This window comes from Salvelinus alpinus, chromosome 32 (genome assembly GCF_045679555.1).
Source record: "Salvelinus alpinus chromosome 32, SLU_Salpinus.1, whole genome shotgun sequence".
NCBI classification, from domain to species: Eukaryota; Metazoa; Chordata; class Actinopteri; order Salmoniformes; family Salmonidae; genus Salvelinus; species Salvelinus alpinus.
This window is the reverse complement of record NC_092117.1, coordinates 11,481,221-11,503,175: the sequence shown is the minus strand read 5'-3', so window position 1 is coordinate 11,503,175 and position 21,955 is coordinate 11,481,221. Positions and strand designations below refer to the sequence as shown.

The following is a 21,955-nucleotide window of genomic DNA, read 5'->3' as shown; positions in this document are numbered from 1 at the left end:
TGGCTTCTGGTTGGGGTATGTACGTACGGTCACTGTGGGGATGATGTCATCGATGCACTTATTGATGAAGCCAGTGACTGATGTGGTGTACTCCTCAATGCTATCGGAAGAATCCCTGAACATACTCCACTCTGTGCTGGCAAAACAATCCTGTGGCTTAGCATCTCTGTCATCTGACCACTTTCTTATTGACCGAGTTACTGGTGCTTCCTGCTTTAGTTTTTGTTTGTAAGCAGGAATCAGGAGGATATAATTATGGTCAGATTTTCCAAATGGACATCTTTACAAACTAAGCATTTGTGTTTATTGATCAGAGACACCAGGGATGTTCTCTTGATAAGTGTGTGATTTGACAATTTTCCTGTCCTGCTAAGTATTCAAAATGTAACGAGTACTTTTGAGTGTCAAGGAAAATGTATTGAGTAAAAAGTTTATTTTTATTTTTAGGAATGTAGTGAAGTGAAAGTAGTCAAAAATAGAAATATTAAAGTACATATACCCCCCAAAACGACTTAAGTAGTACTTGAAAGTATTTTTACTTAAATACTTTATGCCACTGGCTAAATGATCCTTGGTATCAAATCAAATCAAATTGTATTAGTCACATGCGCCAAATACAACAGGTATTACCTGTATTACCTTACAGTGAAATGCTTACTTACAAGCCCCTAACCAACAATGCAGTTTAAAAAATACGGATAAGAATAAGTAATAAAAGTAACAAGTAATTAAAGAGCAGTAGTAAAATATATTACTCAACCGGTTAGTTGAGGTAATATGTACACTACCGTTCAAAAGTTTGGGTTCACTTAAAAATGTCCATATTTTTTAAAGAAAAGCGAGATCTTAATTGCAAAAGGGTTTTCTAATGATCAATTAGCCTTTTAAAATTATAAACTTGGATTAGCTAACACAACGTGCCAATGGAACACAGGAGTGATGGTTGCTGATAATGTGCAGCAACCATCACTCCTGTACACTACCTTTCAATGTAGTGTACAGTATGCCTATGTAGATATTCCATTAAAAATCAGCCGTTTCCAGCTACAATAGTCATTTACAACATTAACAATGTCTACACTGTATTTCTGATCAACTTGATATTATTTTAATGGACAAAAAATGTGCTTTTATATCAAAAACAAGGACATTTCTAAGTGACCCCAAACTTTTGAAAGGTAGTGTACATTTGGGGTTATTAAAGTGACTATGCATAGATGATAACAACAGAGTGTAGCAGCGGTGTAAAATAGGGGGGTCAATGCAAATAGTCTGGGTAGCCATTTGTTTCGGTGTTCAGGAGTGTCATGACTTGGGGGTAGAAGCTGTTTAGAATCCTCTTGGACCTAGACTTGGCGCTCTGGTACCGCTTGCCGTGCGGTAGCAGAGAGAACAGTCTATGACTAGGGTGGCTGGAGTCTTTGATTTTTTTTTGGACCTTCCTCTGACACCGCCTGGTATAGAGGTCCTGGATGGCAGAAAGCTTGGCCCAGTGATGTACTGGGCCGTTCACACTACCCTCTGTAGTGCCTTGCGGTCGGAAGCCGAGCAGTTGCCATACCAGGCAGTGATGCAACCAGTCAGGATGCTCTCGATGGTGCAGCGGTAGAACCTTTTGAGGACCTGAAAAACCATGCCAAATCTTTTCAGTCTCCTGAGGGGGATAGGTTTTGTTGTGCCCTCTTCACGACTGTCTTGGTGTGCTTGGACCATGTTAGTTTGTTGGTGATGTGGACACCAAGGAACTTGAAGCTCTAAACCTGCTCCACTGCAGCCCTGTCGATGAGAATGGTGGTTTGCTCCTTTTCCTGTAGTCCACAATAATCTCCTTTGTCTATGACTATTTTAAAACAATTCCATATGTTAGCTTAGTAGAACCAGGCATAGATTCTAGGGGGTTAAATCCACACCTGTTGTATTCAGCACATGTGACAAATAAAATTGTATTTTCTTTTCTTATATCCTTTCTATAATCCCACCCTCATCCATATAATAATCTCCACAAATGCATTTCGGTGAAGTGGCTGACAATTGGCAAAAAAAATAACTATCAATGTCATACATACCGGTACATACAATAGTCCAGCAAATATTATGATGTTTTTATTATATAGTAGTAGCTCAGTGCTTTCATTCGTGTCAGCCTGCCCTACTTATTGATCTAATGCAGAGATATTACATTTTTAAAAATGACCTCTAGATAGCAGCAAAGCATAAACACTTATTTGTAGTGGAACAACTATCGCGAGAGATTTCCGTGCGAGACAACCTGTCGTTTTGTCCCAGACATTAGGTTTCCACTAGATAGTACAGCCACAAAGTCCAAATTTAAATTCAGGAAAACACCTTTTTTTGTTGTTTTGTCTAAATTTAGGTTCAGGTCAGCAGTGTGGTTATGGTAAGGGTTAATGTTAGTTTTAAAATCAGATTTTAAGAAGATACATTGTATAAATAGCTGGGTGTATGACTTTGTTGCTGTTCTAACTAGTTACGACACTGACACGGGACGATTTATCCGGGGAGAAGAGCAGTTGACTAGGTTTTTTAAAATTATATTTTAAAACAGCTAACTAACTTAGCTGTACACGTCGATGTCTTCGAAGTCAAGAGTGCAATACAAGGGGAAAAGGTAGGTGTGGTCGGTGGCATGTGAACATTTAGCTAAAAGGTTTAGAAAATATTCAGTTGGCTAACGTTAGCTCCGCTAGCTAACCACGTTAGCGCACGAAAGTTATGTTCATGCCTAGATGGGATCCAGCTTTTATCATATTAACGTCAGAAGTAGATTTGACCCTTCTCCTAGCTTTAAGCTTATTCTCCTAACCTGCTACAAAAAGTCAAATCTGGCGTTAATTTGTCAAAAGCCATGACCAGGGGGAGTTTCATGAGTGTCGATATAGAACCCGTCGGGTGATTGGTTGACCTTCTTTGAGGCTGAGCCCTTTCCAAAACATGGCGGACAATTTATCTCCATCGGATCTGAATCCAGTAGTAACCACCATCTTCAATTACAGTTAACATTAATTATAATACGAATCTGACATTAATATATTATCGCAGAGGAGAGCGTGCTAGCTAACGTCTAAGTGTAATTCTATTTTTTGAAATTTGTACTAATTAATTCATATCATCCGTTTTTCTTATAAAACAGCTCAGCTAGCAAAATGCTAATTCGCGACGTTAGCTAGACTCAGGAGCTCATCCAATTGTATTGGTCACATACACATAGTTATGAGACCACGTGGACATAGCATAGTATCCAGGAGCCAATGGGTTAGATATGATTCCACCATGGGCAGCAACAACTGGCTACTAGTTTGTGTTCAGCCAAATGTGTTCAACTCAGCTAGTGTATCCAGTGACCGTATTTAGGAGGATAACTAATTACTGAAGTGTAACTAGCTAGATCACTGGCCAGGCAGTGGACGCATGACCTATGCTTTGAAACATTTGGGTTAACTTGCTCACTTTTATTTTTTTTTAACTAGGCAAGTCAGTTAGAACGAATTCTTATTTACAATGATGGCCTAACCCGGACAACGCTGGGCCAATTGTGCGCCCCCCTATGGGACTCACAATCACGGTTGGTTGTGATACAGCCTGGAATTGAACCAGGGTCTGTAGTGACGCCTCTAGCGCTGAGATCCAGTGCCTTAGACCGCTGCGCCAAGCAACACAACCGTAAGGTAAAAATAACAATTGGTGGGCTTGTTGTTTGGCTGGTGCTAACTGCTCATACCGGCATTGCGAGCTAGCTTAACAGATGGCTCTATAGCGCATGTGTGAGACGTCACGCACTCAAGAAGGCTCAACCAATCACCCGACGGGTTCTATGTCGAGACTCATGAATTGCCCCCCTCCGCCTTCCTACGGAATATACTTATTTTGTTGTTACGCTAATGCTAGCTAGTAGGTAAAAGTATTCATACTTCATTGAACAAACTCAAGAGATATGAAGCAGTCAGGAGACTACATTTGTTTAATTATACTAGCTAGCTAATACATGCGGGTAATAACCTAAAGTATTAGCCAAAAAACTTTATCGGGGTATCGTTTGAGGCCTGGTGTCAAACAAAATGGGAAAAGGGGTATGCGGCACATGGGCACATCGCTATCTAGCTATACACTATATCAGCTTGATTGTTATACAGTGCCTTCACTAAGTATTCATATCCATTTACTTTTTCCCACATTTTGTTGTTACAGCCTGAATTCGAAGTAGATTGACTGTCCTATGGACAATAACCCATAACGTCTAAGTGTAAATCTGTTTTTTGAAATTTTTACAAATTAATTCAAAATCAAAAGCTGAAATGGCTTGAGTAAACTGTTCAACATGTTTCCACACATATTTCCACACTCTACTGGTCAGAGTCAACTCCTTGCACATCTAGACAGCCATGTTGCTAGGCAGGAACTGGAACTGGTTCCTCTCATTGGTGTAGGCATGGCCCTGGCTCCTATGTGTGTATGTCATAGGACTGTTCCTCCTCACAATATCTGACCTGACCTCGACCCACATTCCTCACTCCTCCCTAACTCACAGCTGTCATACATTATCAGTGACTGAAACCAGATGTTGCCCTTCTCCACTCCATAGGGTACATGAGATTTAACCATAACATGTTCTGACAGAATGTAAACTTTCTGCACTCCCCTTTCTCACTCAGTAAATTTGCATATAGCCAGTTCTAATATGTTAACATGAATAAGGATATTTCAAGTTAGAACCCAACAGACCGCAACAGAGAAGTGATCGGGTGAAATTATGAAGCCAAATGCAGCTTTACTACACTGCTCAAAAAAATAAAGGGAACACTTAAACAACACAATGTAACTCCAAGTCAATCACACTTCTGTGAAATCAAACTGTCCACTTAGGAAGCAACACTGATTGACAATAAATTTCACATGCTGTTGTGCAAATGGAATAGACAACAGGTGGAAATTATAGGCAATTAGCAAGACACCCCCAATAAAGGAGTGGTTCTGCAGGTGGTGACCACAGACCACTTCTCAGTTCCTATGCTTCCTGTCTGATGTTTTGGTCACTTTTGAATGCTGGCGGTGTTTTCACTCTAGTGGTAGCATGAGACGGAGTCTACAACCCACACAAGTGGCTCAGGTAGTGCAGCTCATCCAGGATGGCACATCAATGCGAGCTGTGGCAAGAAGGTTTGCTGTGTCTGTCAGCGTAGTGTCCAGAGCATGGAGGCGCTACCAGGAGACAGGCCAGTACATCAGGAGACGTGGAGGAGGCCGTAGGAGGGCAACAACCCAGCAGCAGGACCGCTACCTCCGCCTTTGTGCAAGGAGGAGCACTGCCAGAGCCCTGCAAAATGACCTCCGGCAGGCCACAAATGTGCATGTGTCTGCTCAAACGGTCAGAAACAGACTCCATGAGGGTGGTATGAGGGCCCGACGTCCACAGGTGGGGGTTGTGCTTACAGCCCAACACCGTGCAGGACGTTTGGCATTTGCCAGAGAACACCAAGATTGGCAAATTCGCCACTGGCGCCCTGTGCTCTTCACAGATGAAAGCAGGTTCACACTGAGCACATGTGACAGACGTGACAGAGTCTGGAGACGCCGTGGAGAACGTTCTGCCTGCAACATCCTCCAGCATGACCGGTTTGGTGGTGGGTCAGTCATGGTGTGGGGTGGCATTTCTTTGGGGGGCCGCACAGCCCTCCATGTGCTCGCCAGAGGCAGCCTGACTGCCATTAGGGACCGAGATGAGATCCTCAGACCCCTTGTGAGACCATATGCTGGTGCGGTTGGCCCTGGGTTCCTCCTAATGCAAGACAATGCTAGACCTCATGTGGCTGGAGTGTGTCAGCAGTTCCTGCAAGAGGAAGGCATTGATGCTATGGACTGGCCCGCCCGTTCCCCAGACCTGAATCCAATTGAGCACATCTGGGACATCATGTCTCGCTCCATCCACCTGCACCACAGACTGTCCAGGAGTTGGCGGATGCTTTAGTCCAGGTCTGGGAGGAGATCCCTCAGGAGACCATCCGCCACCTCATCAGGAGCCTGCCCAGGCGTTGTAGGATGGTCATACAGGCACGTGGAGGCCACACACACTACTGAGCCTCATTTCGACTTGTTTTAAGGACATTACATCAAAGTTGGATCAGCCTGTAGTGTGGTTTTCCACTTTCATTTTGAGTGTGACTCCAAATCCAGACCTCCATGGGTTGATAAATTTGATTTCCATTGATAATTTTTGTGTGATTTTGTTGTCAGCACATTCAACTATGTAAAGAAAAAAGTATTTAATAAGAATATTTCATTCATTCAGATCTAGGATGTGTTATTTTAGTGTTCCCTTTATTTTTTTGAGCAGTGTATATCCAATCAGAGCACCAGGATCAATGTACTCTTCTCTTTACAGACAAACAAACTAGCCAGTTGAATTATTTAAACCAATTAGCACCTCACTTGACTGACTGAGTGACATGAGAAAGATGTGTGCTTACTTTTTTCTGATCACTAATAATTACAAGAAATACCCTGATCATAATCGTATCCAGAAAATTGTCCAGAAAATTACTAACCTAATTGACAGAGTGAAAAGAAGGAAGCCTGTACAGAATAAAAATATTCCAAAACCAGGGTTCGTAAGGCTGGTTCATTGAGAGAGAACTTTTATTTTACAATGCTCCTGTGAAATGAAGCGCACTTATTTCTCAAGCTCGAATTCTCACTATTTTTATAGTTCTACTGGATGATGTTAATAAATGTCTTTGGGTTGTGACTCATCATGTGTGCTATATGTGGCTTATTGATAACAACTCTGTTTCCTACTATAGGCAGTTGGCTGCCTAGTGATTGCAACATTGTAACTCCGATGTGAATAGTTGGCAACAATGTGTTGTTTCCAAGAGCTTATTCACTAGCATATCTAAAATACATTTAATTGCACATGATACACATCATTACTCAAGTCAATCAATTGATTCCAAATCTTTATACTATTTATTTATTTATTTTATTTAACCTTTATTTAACCAGGTAGGCAAATTGAGAACACGTTCTCATTTACAATTGCGACCTGGCCAAGATAAAGCAAAGCAGTTCGACACATACAACAACACATAGTTACACATGGAGTAAAACAAACATATAGTCAATAATACAGTGAAAAAAATAAGTCTATATACAATGTGAGCAAGTGAGGTGAGATAAGGGAGGTGAAGGCAAACAAATATATGTATAAATAAATAAAAATATAAAAAGGCCATGGAGGCGAAGTGAATACAACACAGCAAGTAAAATAAAAACTAAAAACACTGGAATGGTTGGTTTGCAGTGGAAGAAAGCGCAAAGTAGACAGAAATAATGGGGTGCAAAGGAGCAAAATAAATAAATAAATACAGTAGGTAAAGAGGTAGTTGTTTGGGCTAAATTATAGATGGGCTATGTACAGGTGCAGTAATCTATGAGCTGCTCTGACAGCTGGTGCTTAAAGCTAGTGAGGGAGATAAGTGTTTCTAGTTGGAAACACACTGGAAGAGGAATTCACATTTCAGGAGGACAATAACCTAAAAGCCAAATCTACACTGGAGTTGTTTACCAAGAAGACAGTGAAGGTTCCTGAGTGGCCGAGTTACAGTTTTGACTTAAATCTTCTTGTAAATCTATGGTAAGACTTAAATGGTTTTCTAGCAATGATCAACAACCAATTTTGACATGGCTTGAAGCATTTTGAAAAGAATAATGGGCAAATATTCTCCAATGCTGGTGTGAAAAGCTCTTAGACTTTCCCAGAAAGACTCAGACAATGTATTGACTTAGGAGTGTGCATACTTATGTAAATGAAATGTTTATGTATTTCATTTTCAATAAATGTGTTCACTTTGTCATTATATGGGGTATTGTGTGTGTGTGTAGGTGGGTGAGGGGAAAAAAATCTATTTAATAAATGTTGAATTCCGGCTGCAACACAACAAAATGTGGAAACAGTCAAGGGGTTGAATATTCTCTGAAGGCATTGCATTTCTAACTAGGTAGTTAGCTAGAAATGAGGCAAATCATTAGCTAGCAACCTTCTTGGCTTGTGAAGCTCCGATGCTGTGTGTGTGACCTGATCATGCGTGTAATTGATGGCACCTCTTGTAGATTGGAAGACCCTAGCCCTTGATCATGACTATAAGTTCCATTATAGCTCCTGAGTGGCACAGCGGTCTAAGGCACTGCATCTCAGTGCTAGAGGTGTCACTACAGACCCTGGTTCGATTCCAGGCTGTATCACAACCGGCCGTGATTGGGAGTCCCGTAGGGCAGCGTACATTTGGCCCAGCGTCGTCCGGGTTAGAGTTTGACCGAGGTAGGCGGTCATTGTAAATAAGAATTTGTTCTTAACTGACTTGCCTAGGTAAACAAAAAAATACACATTCAGTAAGTCATTGGAGTAAGCTGTGTCCTGTATGGGGGGGGTTTTGTTAAAGAGTAACTTTCCTGAAATTTATTTTTTTTTAATTGGAAAACAGATTTAGACTTTAGTTCTAGTGAGACACATCAATTCTGGTCTTCATTTTGACAGTTCGTTGCAAAGTGATTATATTTTAGTAGTAAATCTATCTCTCTCTTTGCCCCTAGCAGTTTAACTCTGCCATTGAAATCGTGATGTAGAGGCACCTTGAGAAGGTGCCTCTACGTCATCTCGAGGGGTTCGGTATGAAATACTCTCCCTTCTAGATGTGCTGGTTGGTACCACCTCAAGGCTTACTATAAAAGCAGGTAACAGTGTGCCTTATTTGGCAATGGCCTTGGTAAGTGGAGTGTGCCAATATAATTTTCATGATGTATCCTTGACTAGACTACTGACGTTGCACAATAGGCACGTTTATGCATATGACCAAATTCAAAATGTTTGTTTCCAGCTTCATACACATCTGTGCATTGACAAAGTAAAAAAACATGTATGCTATGAGGATTATATATTTATATTGACAGCTACATCCATCATAACAAGGGCTAGATTACAATGGCGGTCATGTCAACTTTTTGTATTTTTTCCCAACCTGCTATGACTGATTGGTGGTGCAGTCTGCTAAAACAATAGGATATTATTAATTAGAGCCTACTGGATGATAACTTGTTAATAACTAGGACAGAAGAATTTATAATTGCCTTTTTCTGACATAACATGGGTACAGCAGATCCCCCTTATTGTATGGGACACTTTTAAATGTGCCTTTTAGAGGCCTGCAATTCAGTACTCATCTATAAAACAAAAGCAATTTAGATCATAGGAGTCCATATTAACAAAGGAAATTGAAGGACGAACAGATAGATAGCAATAAAAACTGTACCATAGAGGCACAGAATAAGTTAGAGGAAAATCAAAAAGACATGGAGGAACTTATTCAAGAAAGATCTTGTAATATATTATAAAAAATAAAATGAACTGGATGGAATATGGGGGAAAATGCACCAATTTCTTTTTCAATCTTCAACATAGAAATGCAACCCCAAAAAATGTATTGAAATTTGTTACAAATTGCTAATTGTATGGATTTTCCCCCTATTAATAATGTAAAATTAACATCTATACAGAAATTCTCATGTGAAGACCAAATTACAGAGGAGGAACTTCTTGATGCAATTAAAGCCTTTAAGGCTGGGAACTCCAGGGCTGGATGGCATACCAGTGGAAGTATACCAAACTTTTTTTGATGTGCTCAGAGAACCATTATTAGCATGTTTTAACCACTCCTATATAACAGTAGATTATCGGACACGCAACAAGAAGGTCTGATTTCATTATTACTGAAACAGGATCCAGTCCATTTAAAAAATTGGAGGCCTCTTACACTTCAGTGTTGTGATGCCAAAAATTCTAGCTAAATGCTTGGCGCATAGAACTTAAAAAGGTATTGTCAGATATGATTCATCCTAATCAGACAGGTTTTTTTTTACATTGGAGATAATATAAGACAAGTACTGGAAACAATAGAATACTATGGAATAACGGGGACACCAGGCCTGGTTTTTATAGCTGATTTAAAAAAAGGCTTTTGATAAAGTACAACTGGAGTTTATATATAAATGCCTAGAATATTTCAATTTTGTAGAATCTCTTATGGGTTAAGTTATGTATAGTAAACCTAGGTGTAAATAATGGCTACATTTCAGAAAGTTTTAAACTGGAGTAAAACAAGGTTGTCCACTATCGGCATATCTAGCTGTTAAAATTAGATCCAACAATAATATGAAGGGATTAGAAATCCGTGGCTTAAACAAAGGTCTCATTATACGCTGATGATTCATGTTTTCTTCTAAAACCACAATTAGAATACAGCCTCATAGAGGATCTAGATACTTTTGCTAACCTCTGGATTAAAACCAAATTATGGTATTACGTATTAGATCACACAAAAAATAGGCTTTTACATTACCGTGTAGTTTACCAATAAAATGGTCTGATGGGCATGTGGACATACTTGGTATGCAAATCCCGAAAGAAAGAAATGATCTCACTCCAGTAGGTTTTTAGAGAAAGTGAGAAAAAATGGATAAGATCTAATACCTGTCTATTTGTGGAAAAATCACCCTGATTAACTCTAGTTGACCTATTTGCTTATAGTTTTGCCTACACCTAGTGACCTGCTTTTTAAATTATATTAACAAAAAAGATTCAATTTTATTTGGAATGGCAAGCCAGACAAAATTAAAAGGGCCTATTTATATAACGAATATGAATTCAGATGCCAGAAATGATTAAATATTAAAGCACTAGACCTCTCACTAAATTCATCAGTCATACAAAAGTTATACTTAAATCCGGAATGGTTCTCTAGTAAATTGGTAGGAATGTCTCATCCCATGTTAAAGAATGGCACTTTTCCCTTTATTCAGATTACAACTGCTCACAATCAAGTATGATGCCAAGGTACTTAAAATCAGATACCACCTGGAGCTTCTCCCCTGACACATAGACATCTGGCTCCGTAGCATCTGTTGCCCTCTTTGTGAAGAACATGCAAACAGTTTTTTTCACATTGAGATGCAAACACGAGTCACTGAGTCAATCTGTAACCTGGACCATTACAGTAGTGAGTTCTTGTGCAGCTTGTTGTTTGCTCTTTGCATGCACATATATCACTGTATCATCTGCATACATTTGAACTTCAGACCCAGTACAGACAGAAGGCAGATCATTAATGTACAAGCTGAACAGGAGGGCCCCCAGTATTGACCCTTGGGGCACGCCCACATCATAGCTAAGAGTGGGCGACAGCTCATTGCTCAATCTGACACACTGAGTTCTGCCTTCAAGGTATGATTTCATCCATCTCAAGGCATCAGGGAAAAGTTGAACTTGGACAATTTTGTGATGAGAATCTCATGGTTAACAGTATCAAAAGCCTTCCTTAGGTCCAGAAACACAGCCCCAACAACGCCCCCTTTGTCCATCTTGGGTGATTTATAATGGGTGATTTCAAAAGGCATTGTCAGTCAATCAATAATATAATAATTATTTTAGCAAAAAAATGTATCTTTAATTTACAATCTGTAGAAGCTATGATAATAGAAAGGGTCAGTCATTTTGTGAAGCATCGCAGCACAGATGAAAAATATATGGCAAATAGAAATACAAAATGGATGGTGTTAAGCGATATATGGGAGGGGTTGAATGGAGCTGAATTGTGGGACTAATAACAATAACAAAAGTTTATCTCAAATACCAGCAACAGTGTGTGAAGACTTACAGAAAACGTTTGACCTCTGTCATTGCCAACAAAGGGTATATAACAAAGTATTGAGAAACTTTTGTTATTGACCAAATACTTATTTTCCACCATAATTTGCAAATAAATTCATAAAAAATCCTACAATGTGATTTTCTGGATTTTTTTTCTTCTCATTTTGTCTGTCATAGTTGAAGTGTACCTATGATGAAAATTACAGGCCTCTCTCATCTTTTTAAGTGGGAGAACTTGCACAATTGGTGGCTGACTAAATACTTTTTTGCCCCACTGTATATACCCCAAAAATATATGGGGGATGCAAACAATTACATTGACGGAAGCAACAATCTTTACGCAATATTAAATATAAAAAAGTTGGCTCATAGTTCGATTATTGTGAGATCTAATCCGACATGGGGAAGATGTTTTTTTTTTTAGTTTTTGATCCTTTATTTACAATATTCATCCCGTGCCCACACACTTCTAATTCTTAAAAGTGAAAGCATACTTATGAGGGGTGGCCCAGGTTGTAGTTTTACATTTTTATACACTACCCAAGACCAATCTGTGAGTTAATTTGATATTGGGGAAAAAGTTACTTTGTAAATACGGCAATGCGTGTTGGATTGAATTGAGCTCCTAATCTTTCAAGGTGATGATTGCACTTTTCTTCCCAACACAATACCTAAATAAATGTGAGTCCACATTTAAAACAAAATCGGGCACACCATGAGGGATTTGAAGGCCGCCAGAAACGTGTTGTCACTGAAAAATACTGTCAGCTGCAACTGTGATAAATCCGGTTAAAACAGTGTACAGTAAGTGTATATTTTGCATTTGTGAAATTATTTTGATGTGATATGAAAGTATAGGGCTTTATGTTTCTAGAACTGTATCGCAATTGAGAATCGATTCAGTATTAGATTAAGTATTTTGCTGTTTTGGCTGCCAGAGCCAGTCTACCTCTTGGACTTTAAGGAGTAAGGGTAGGTTCCTTAAAATAGTACATGTTGGGCTAGGAAGACCCCACCCCACAGTAGCAGATTGTCAACACATGATTGTGAAAGTTGTCTATCTATGGACACACACACAGTGATGGGCAACTTACTGATATTACCAAAACATATTAAAACTAGTTAACATTACACGATACAATGTATCACTATAGTTAAAACACTGAACCCACTTTTTGGGGATGGCAGCCTGTCACTTGGACCCTCACTGGTAACTTTGCAAGTGTGTTGCCCACATGGAAATTGTTATTACAATGTCAAGAAATGTCGAATTCACTTGATTGCTTTGGGATTTCCAATAGTTCTTCACATTGTCTTAATAAAGACAGTAAGTAATTGTATTACAGCCAGCCAATGAACCAAATCATTATTTGTGTCGTTAACGCGCCTGTGCCTGCTCTGCATTTCTTTGGTGTGACTGACAAAAGGAAAAATGCTGACAAGTATTCGCTTTGCGGTCTTAGAACCGCCTTTGAAGGGCCCTTGTTTTCCTATTCGTGGTGTACGTGCGGAATGCGAGACTTATGCCGCGTTCAAAACATCTGGGAACTCGGAAAAATACGTAGCCCATATCACGACGTCAGAGATATTCAGCTGATGTTAGACGGGCTATATAAATACATTTGATTTGATTCAGGTCGGAAAGTCGGAGCTCTAGAAAGAGGCCCGAGTTGGAATTCCGAGTTGGATGACCGTTCAAATATATTTTCCCAGTAGGAGCTAGTCCCCCCCCAAGAGTTCTAATTTTTTTGAACGTTCTGAAGTCGGAAGTCAGAGATTTCCGAGTTCCCATTTGATTTGGTTGCTTGAACGTAGGCTCTGAAACTCAGCCAATGACGAAGCGATCAGCCGTGGTTCGTGGCAAGATAAATCATGAAAGCGAACAATTATCTCATATCCTTTTGTTTATGAGAGAAGGGAGCAACATCAGCGGATTTAAACGGACAGATATCGCTAAACATTCCATAACATGAGGTAGCTATGGCCTTGGAGTTTGGTTGGCTTTGTACGGTTGATTTTCAAGTATACGTAATTTTTTGCCGGTCTCTTGCATAGCCAACCTTGACGATTCAAGCCATGTAGAGACGAACTCCATTTTACCTGAGCTAATACATGTATTGGAGACCGTTACTTTTACTCTTAACAAACTATCAACCAAGTCTCTAACGCTGACATTTGTAGCAGTTACTTTGTTGCAAGGTACTGGTTTTATATATGGTTGAAAGTGTACTAACAACTGAATTTTTAACTCTTACGTTTTACTGTGATCAAATACTTAATCGTATTGTATGATTAACAGTGTATTTCAGTAACTTTGCAGCTTGAGTATTGAATAAATCCTATGTCAGCTGCTTGAACAAACACTCACATGGATGGATGTATAGAAAGGGAAGTGTTTTAAGTGGGAGTGAGATTTTATGGCCTAAATTTTAAGCTGAATTGAAATACTTGCTTAAGCTATAGGCCTAACACTGGAGTCTCAATTTTTAACATTTATTTATTGAACCTTTATTCAAATACAACCAAGAGTAACCCCACTTGTTGATTTTGAGGTGATCTGTGAAATCAATGATGGGCATCCGGTCTGATTCTGGACCTGTATTTTGCAACACATCTAATCACATTGTTTACTGTTTATTTCCCCCCCCCCAGGACCAAATCATCAACTCATCATGATAACCAACTCGTCAAGCGTTGATTATTTGAATTAGCTGTGAAGTCCTAGGGCAAAAAACAAAATGTGCACCCAGCGGGGGAGGGGGTCCAGGACTGAGTTTGAGAACCTGACCTAGAGGGCATGCTGAACATTCACTATAATTTGTCCATTGTTGTCTGTCAAAAGCCCAGCAAAATGGGTATGACAGGTAGTGATTGAGCAGCAGTTTTAGGATGGGGTTTTGTTGTGGGCTCCCTTATGCCTGTGAGGGATGTCAATTGAGAGACCTCAAAGCTGGTGTAAAGATCGAGTTAACAACAAGCCATGAGACCAATTCAGAATGAAAGGCCTAAATATTCCTTTTAACTTAATTCCCTTGCTAAAATTTACCTCAGTCATTGCTCCCGCATGGCACAGTGGTCTGAGGAACTGCATCTCAGGGTTAGAGGCGTCACTACAGACACCCTGGTTCGATTCCAGGTAGTATTCCAGGTAGCACAATTGGCCCAGCGACGTCCGGGTTTGGCTGGTGTAGGCAGTCATTGTAAATAAGAGTTTGTTCTTAACTGACTTGCCCAGTTACATTTTAAAAAATCATTTAAAAAAAGTGTCTCCACACAGGTAAATTATTACAGTTTACAGCACTCAGTATATTTTGAAGCACAGTAGGCCCATCTCCCTGTGGAGCGTGGACTCTGATCGGTCACTTTAGTTACACCTGTTGGTGGTCACAATGACAAAATGAATACTGTGATGGGAGTGTGTGCACCTTGTTTAATTTCTTACATCTCATACTTATTCCCCCCCCCAAAAATTCTTAGTGTTAAGGGATGTAAAGCAGAAGTGAAAAGGGACAGAACTCTCGCTTTCCTGTTTGTTGGTTTCAACGTAAAAGGGAACAGAAATTGAGGCTCAGTGCTGACGGTACAATATTTCCATACTCGTGCATGAATTAAACTAGCATTTGCTTTATTGGTGTATAGGCAATGACCTTGATTGTTCGAGCACCCCCTATTCGGCTCACAATCGATCCCTGAAAGCAGACAGTGGCTCACTGAACCAAGGGAGGATTTAGGGCTTTGGAAAGAAAGAATAGCATTTTTTTCGTGTTATCAGTCTAACCCTGTAACAAGAACTGTGTCTCTCTGCAGAATGTCTCTTGTGGAGGAGCGAGAGAAGGCCACCCTCAGGCAGTGTGTGCAGGCCCGCTCTCAGCTGGAGGAGGCCATCGGTGGGGTGACGAGGGCTGAGGCCCAGCTCAAGGACAACTCCAGAGAGGTGAGTAAAGCCACCAGGGGGACCCTCTTACAGCCCCGTGGTCCCATCCAGGGTTGACCCCCCTCCTGTTCTAGTGGATCAGAAGGAACTGCCACTGGGTCCGTTTGTGCTCCGGTTATGTCAGGAGCACACAGCTGGGCTCATACGAGCATTTCGCTACTCCGCAATAACATCTGCATAATATGTGTATGTGAGCAATAACATTTTATTTTAATACAATGGCCTCTATGCTGTAAACACAGTGGTTTTCAGGGATTTAGGACAAGCAACATGGTTAGTCACCATAGGCTTAAGGAAGGCAGATGGGTATAGGGCGTGTATGTGTTGATGTGCTGGGAAGCCTAGCAAACATGGCAGGGTAGTCATTAGTTCCCCACAAACTGATCCATGGCATTATTGTATGTCATAACTGTGGCAGATATGCTAAGCCCTGTTAGAGCTGTGATAAAACGGGTCTTTGTCCTCCTGACGTGACCACATTTTTAATGACTAGTATGTGGCTCGTGATGAGGACGAGCAGAGGGACCGGAGAGACAACAATTGAAACATGACCACCGGATAGTTTCCTTGACCCGCCTTTATAAGGCAGTAGCAGGGAGAGGGCAGGTTACTGCAGTCTGAGGACACAGACGACAGAGGATCCACTACTGCAGCAGCAGCTCACGTCTCACTGCATCTTAGAGAATCATCCAGCCTTTTTCTGACTACCCAGCAGAGGAATAGGTAAAAGCAAAGGTGTTTTCCCTTACTCTTTGATGTGGATATAGTAGTTGACTGTGTTGGACGCTAGAATCAGACTTCTGATGGGTCTATAGGTCAGTGTGCTGTCTTGTCTGACTTTGCTTAGCTTCAGCAGCAGGAGCGACATCTCCCAGCCATGACTTGGGAGTGTGTTTGTGTGTGTATGCAGGTCTTTTTTTTTTTTTTTTTTGCAAACTAATTTGTTAATTTCTCTTGTGTTTACAGGTGAAGTCCCAGCTTCACACCTGTATCAGCAGACACCTGGAGTTTATGCGTTCCCGTGAGGTGTGGCTGCTGGAGCAGATTAACCTTGTGGAGCAGCTAAAGGGAGAGGCTCTGCAGGCGCAGCTGCATCAGCTTCACTGTGTGAGTAGTACCCCCATGTCTGCAGCACAACACAACAATATCTGCACTGCACAGTGTCTGCTCAGAAACCTCTGAAGACCAAGTTCCATTTAGTCTCTTCTCTCTTTTGACCTTCTCCTCATGTTACCGGTGTCATGTCTGATCGTCTCCTTTTCTCTCTCTTCTGCCCACAGCTCCGAGGCCAGTTTGACATTCTCATTCATCAGCTAGAGAACTCCAACAGCAACAATCTGGCCAACCAGCTCACCAGCTGCATGGAAAAGTAAGAGCTGCCACAATGGCCTCTGTCTTGAATTAAATGTAATTTGGGAGTCAGGATTTGCAATTATTGTTTACAGTTGGTGTTTAAGTCATGGCGCTTGAGCAATCATTTCAGTCTTTCAGTATTTGCTTCCATTATACCTCTATAAATAACTTGGGCATAGTCACATTAGAACCTGAAGTTTGGCATGTGTAAAGTAGGTAGATGTAGTTGACTGTGGGAGGAAGGGGCTGAAATGTCTACTTCTGTGTGTTCAGGTTATCTTCCCTGAACTTGACTCCTGAGGAAACCCCTGAGATGAGCTTCCAGGCTGACACTCGTTCCCTGCGTCAGGCCATCACCTCCTTTGGAACCATTGCCACCCAGGTACGTGATCCTCTGGGAGCTACAAGCAGAATTACACACGCACACATCTTACTAACAAAATTCACTTCAGACTGGATTTAGCCCAATGCCCGATGTTGATTTGAGAAGTTTAAACTTTGGCTGTGTGTTTACCGGTTGAGCCTCTTCTGTCACCCTGCCCGCATAAAGCTCCCTATCTGCTCTTAATGGAGGTTTACAACCAACTCCTGAACACTGAGGCATAAAACTGTACTCATTGCCAGTCTTTGTGAACGTGTAAATGTTAAAGGTACATTTCATAAGATTTAGACATGTAAATTGATATATCAGTTGTTGTCAAGGAAAGAGTCTTATAGAACATGGGAAATCTTTTCTAAGGTATACAGTCCCATGTTCTATGAAGGTGTACAGTCCCATGTTCTATGAAGGTGTACAGTCCCATGTTCTATGAAGGTATACAGTCCCATGTTCTATGAAGGTATACAGTCCCATGTTCTATGAAGGTATACAGTCCCATGTTCTATGAAGGTATACAGTCCCATGTCCTATGAAGGTATACAGTCCCATGTCCTATGAAGGTATACAGTCCCATGTTCTATGAAGGTGTACAGTCCCATGTTCTATGAAGGTGTACAGTCCCATGTTCTATGAAGGTGTACAGTCCCATGTTCTATGAAGGTGTACAGTCCCATGTTCTATGAAGGTGTACAGTCCCATGTTCTATGAAGGTGTACAGTCCCATGTTCTATGAAGGTGTACAGTCCCATGTTCTATGAAGGTATACTGTTCTATGAAGGTGTACAGTTCTATGAAGGTGTACAGTCCCATGTTCTATGAAGGTGTACAGTCCCATGAAGGTGTACAGTTCTATGAAGGTGTACAGTCCCATGTTCTATGAAGGTGTACAGTTCTATGAAGGTGTACAGTCCCATGTTCTATGAAGGTGTACAGTTCTATGAAGGTGTACAGTCCCATGTTCTATGAAGGTGTACAGTTCTATGAAGGTGTACAGTTCTATGAAGGTGTACAGTTCTATGAAGGTGTACAGTTGCATGTTATCAATATTCTGGGGGGAATCTTGGGAATTGCAGTTTGAGAACAACACGGTGAAGGTATTGGTTATGCTTTCCTCGCTGACTGCCTTGTGGCCCTAGTTCCTCAATCTGTGGTTACTGCTTACATAAAACCCTGACATCTCCCACATGTCCTTTAAATGTGGATAGAATGTTCATAACTTCCCTCTCTCCCTCCCCAGCACATGGAAGTAGGACCTGTGCTGAATAGTGTCCCTCAAAAATCGAATACTAGCGAGCAACCTTGGCTTCAGCAGAGCTTTCCAATCGCAGCTAAGAAACTGGTTTGTACCATGCCACAGACCCTTTCCATGTGAAGTTGTGATTCCTTTGGTTCTACATGCATGGAGTCCTCACTCACAAGGAAATGCACTGTACTGACATGCACGCCTGTTTGTTTTCTTATATGTAGAGGGTGGAGTCTGCACCTCTTTCCGACTGGCTCCTTGGAAACCGTCCAGTGACTACTACCCCAGTTGGATACCAGTCAAGCAAGAACCCACAGGATTGGTTGATCCCCCGCAAGGAAATTCAGGTGAGACCAGAAGGCGTGAAATACATTTTCTTGTTGCTTATAATTTATCTAGACTCTGTTCCTAGAAAAACAAATATTTAATTACATCTATTTTCACATGAAAAAATATTTGGTCCAATTTATACCCAGACTGTCACAAAGTCAAAAAGGTAATGTTTTCTTCTCTTTCCTCTGTCGTCCAGTCATCCTGCCCTAAGGCCCCCTTTGACTTCCTCAAGTCCTGGGGCCACCTGATGGACCTGGAGCTGTGGCTGCTGAAGGAGGAGACTCCCATCAGAGAGAGAACCAACAGTATCTGTAGCACAAGTAGCAGCTCAAACTTCTCCATTGAGAAGATTGATGAGTCTGAGTTAGAAATGGCTCTGGAGGAGGAAGAGATGGCAGAGATGGAGACACTGAGTGACTGGCTCATCACCCCAGCTACTGTTGCCAAGGAGACCACCAGCGAGAGCTGCCAGGCCTCTGATGTTGACAGGCAAAAGCAGGTCTCCAACCCTTTCCAGGAGAGCTTCCACGCCAGCGATTGGCTGCTCAAATCAGACTGCGGCTCTTGCTGTGACAAGTCCGTGGAGATTGAGAACCTGGGCAAAATCTTGTGCCTGAAAACCACCCCCACCTCTGCTGCCACCACACCCCAGACCCCCAACACACCCCAGGTCTCCAACCCTTTCCAGGAGAGCTTCCACGCCAGCGATTGGCTGCTCAAATCAGACTGCGGCTCTTGCTGTGACAAGTCCGTGGAGATTGAGAACCTGGGAAAAATCTTGTGCCTAAAAACCACCCCCACCTCTGCTGCCACCACACCCCAGACACCCAACACTGTAGACAACTGGCTGCAGCAGGCCATTCCAGGCCAGCAGTCCTGCAAAGCCAACGCGTCCTGCACCAGCTTCTCCGAGTGTGTGTGTGATGAGAACTGCGGCAAAGAGGCCCTCTCCACCTGGCTCCTCAAGAAGGAGGGTCGGGACAAGAACGGGGTCTCGGTGGACAAAAACAACCCCAGCAAACAGTCCACCCTCTACCACCAAGAGCAAGAACAGAAGGTTCAGGGCATCCTGGAGGCCTGGCTCTACCCTAGCAAGCCTGGCAAGACCATAGGCCCTACGTCCCAAGCCTTATCCCTCTCAGCCTGGGTGTCTCAACCTGCCTCCCAGGGGGAGGAGAAGGCCAGCAGGGTGGAAGACAGCCCCAAGTGGGTGAGCCCCTTCAGCATACCACTGCAGCCAGAGTTCTGGCTCGTACCTGCGAAGACCCACAGTAGCACTGCTGTCACACCGAGACAGGAGAGCACAAAGGAGCAACCCAGCACGGAACCAGAGGAGGACAAGTGGCTTCTACGCAAGCGGGCCAATGCTCAAGTAAGGCTATGGGTAATGGACTGATTGGGGAAACTCAGTCTTTGCATTCTTTAGTTTTGAAATCTCTCAACCACTGGTTAACCAGTGACTCTTTTTAGCCTCAAGCTAAAGCTGGGTCATACTCACAATACTGTGTTCCTTGGTCTGATTTCAGGAGCGACTTGCCCCTCCAACAGTATGTGATCTATTTTCATGTATGAAAATCGGTGGAGACCAAGAGAAGGGGCTACACCCTGCACCTATACAGGTAAGAATCTCAATAGGCATTCATATTTATCTGAGAACTAATTTGTTAATTATTTGTTCCTGAATTCTTTATTTCCTTTCCCCCTCTTTTCCAGATGTAAAAGCTGTAACCAGTAGCTTTTTGAGGAGATTTTTAGGATTCTATTGTGGAGCCACTTTAATGCTGATCGTCGCGCACAATGTCTTGATTAACTTTTTCCTCCAATGCTTGTCTGGGTCTCATTCCCCCCCCTCTCTCTCTGAGATGTGCCTCTAGTCTGAAGTAGAGGCTGGGGTTTGTGGATGTACTGCCATCTGGATTTTTTTGAATTTGTCTTCTATAATCGTAGTGTTCTCAATGTCAAGCTAGCAAGATGGGCCCTTGGATCTAAAGCTAACTCACAATGTGATTTTGAGAATCTCTATTCTCGAGAAAGTACCAGCTCGATACATGAATGTTTGGTGTGAGGGAGGTGAGATTTTATTTTAAGAAACCTTTTTTATGGAATGCGGTAAAGAGTTGTCACGCATACATCACTAGTGGTATTCACAGAATTCCATCAGTCTGTGACTATATCTAGTTTTCCCCCATACTCAAATAAGACTATCAGGTAATGTAAGCTACACTTTGATTTCTATTTCCTAGTATATGTTTTCTTCCGATCTGGTGAAATATTATTTTGTCTTAAACACCAGTATAGCTTTCTCTTAAATGGCTTCAAAATAGTCATCTGAATTACAAGCTTACCCTAAAGGTGTTCTCCATGACCAATACATCTACATTTATTGCACTACCATAACTCTATAGTTCTGGTTTATGTGCCTCAAGTTTGCTTCATTGTATTTAGTGGATACGTTGTGAAAACAGTGTTGGTTTTCCTGTCCTGTATCCCCTGTGAGTTGAGATTTTATCACTGCTGTGCAAGAGTTGATTGTTTTCATGTTGCAAATATGCAAGCTGAAAACGTTGTGCCCAATATAGTAATTCCATTGAAATTACTTTCGATTGGCTGAATCGAACGAGGCAAACGACTACTGCGTAATCACGGTAGAACCGATCAAAAAATAACACCTTGTATTGATAACCACTGATATGTCTTTCTGCATATTACCTCTGTAGATGTCTCCATAGTGGGTAAATCAAAGGTATTGTACATGGCTCTTGAAGTGCAATGGGGAGTTGGAGAGGAGAAACACAATGGTGCTTGATGAATGCTTCTAATTGTTTTTCCATGTTCATTTTTAACATATTAAATTTTTTTTTTTTCCTGTGCATTTTTAACATTTTACCATGACATACTATCCATATGATTGCTTATCTAACTTTCTCTGCTGTTGTACCATATTTAACTCTTAATAAAAACAACACCTTGAGTTCTGTTGGACTTCTTTTGTAAATCAAG

At 41.5% G+C, this 21,955-nt stretch overlaps 1 protein-coding gene across 5 annotated transcripts; it reads left to right on the top strand.

Moving 5' to 3' along the window:
* The first annotated feature begins 2,323 nt into the window (after positions 1-2,323).
* Positions 2,324-21,926, top strand: ncoa4 (nuclear receptor coactivator 4). 5 transcript variants are annotated; one of them, XM_071380406.1, is made up of 10 exons: positions 2,324-2,629; positions 15,521-15,647; positions 16,614-16,754; positions 16,928-17,016; positions 17,274-17,382; positions 18,617-18,718; positions 18,847-18,969; positions 19,152-20,327; positions 20,482-20,574; positions 20,669-21,926. In XM_071380406.1, exons 1-10 carry the CDS (start codon positions 2,592-2,594, stop codon positions 20,672-20,674), a joined length of 2,004 nt encoding a protein of 667 aa, XP_071236507.1. In that variant the 5' UTR covers positions 2,324-2,591; the 3' UTR covers positions 20,675-21,926. The 5 variants fall into 5 exon arrangements, with proteins under 5 accessions (XP_071236507.1, XP_071236511.1, XP_071236510.1 ...); XM_071380409.1 differs by lacking the exon at positions 2,324-2,629 and adding an exon at positions 3,665-3,686; XM_071380407.1 differs by lacking the exon at positions 2,324-2,629 and adding an exon at positions 13,358-13,687.
* The last annotated feature ends 29 nt before the right edge of the window (positions 21,927-21,955 follow it).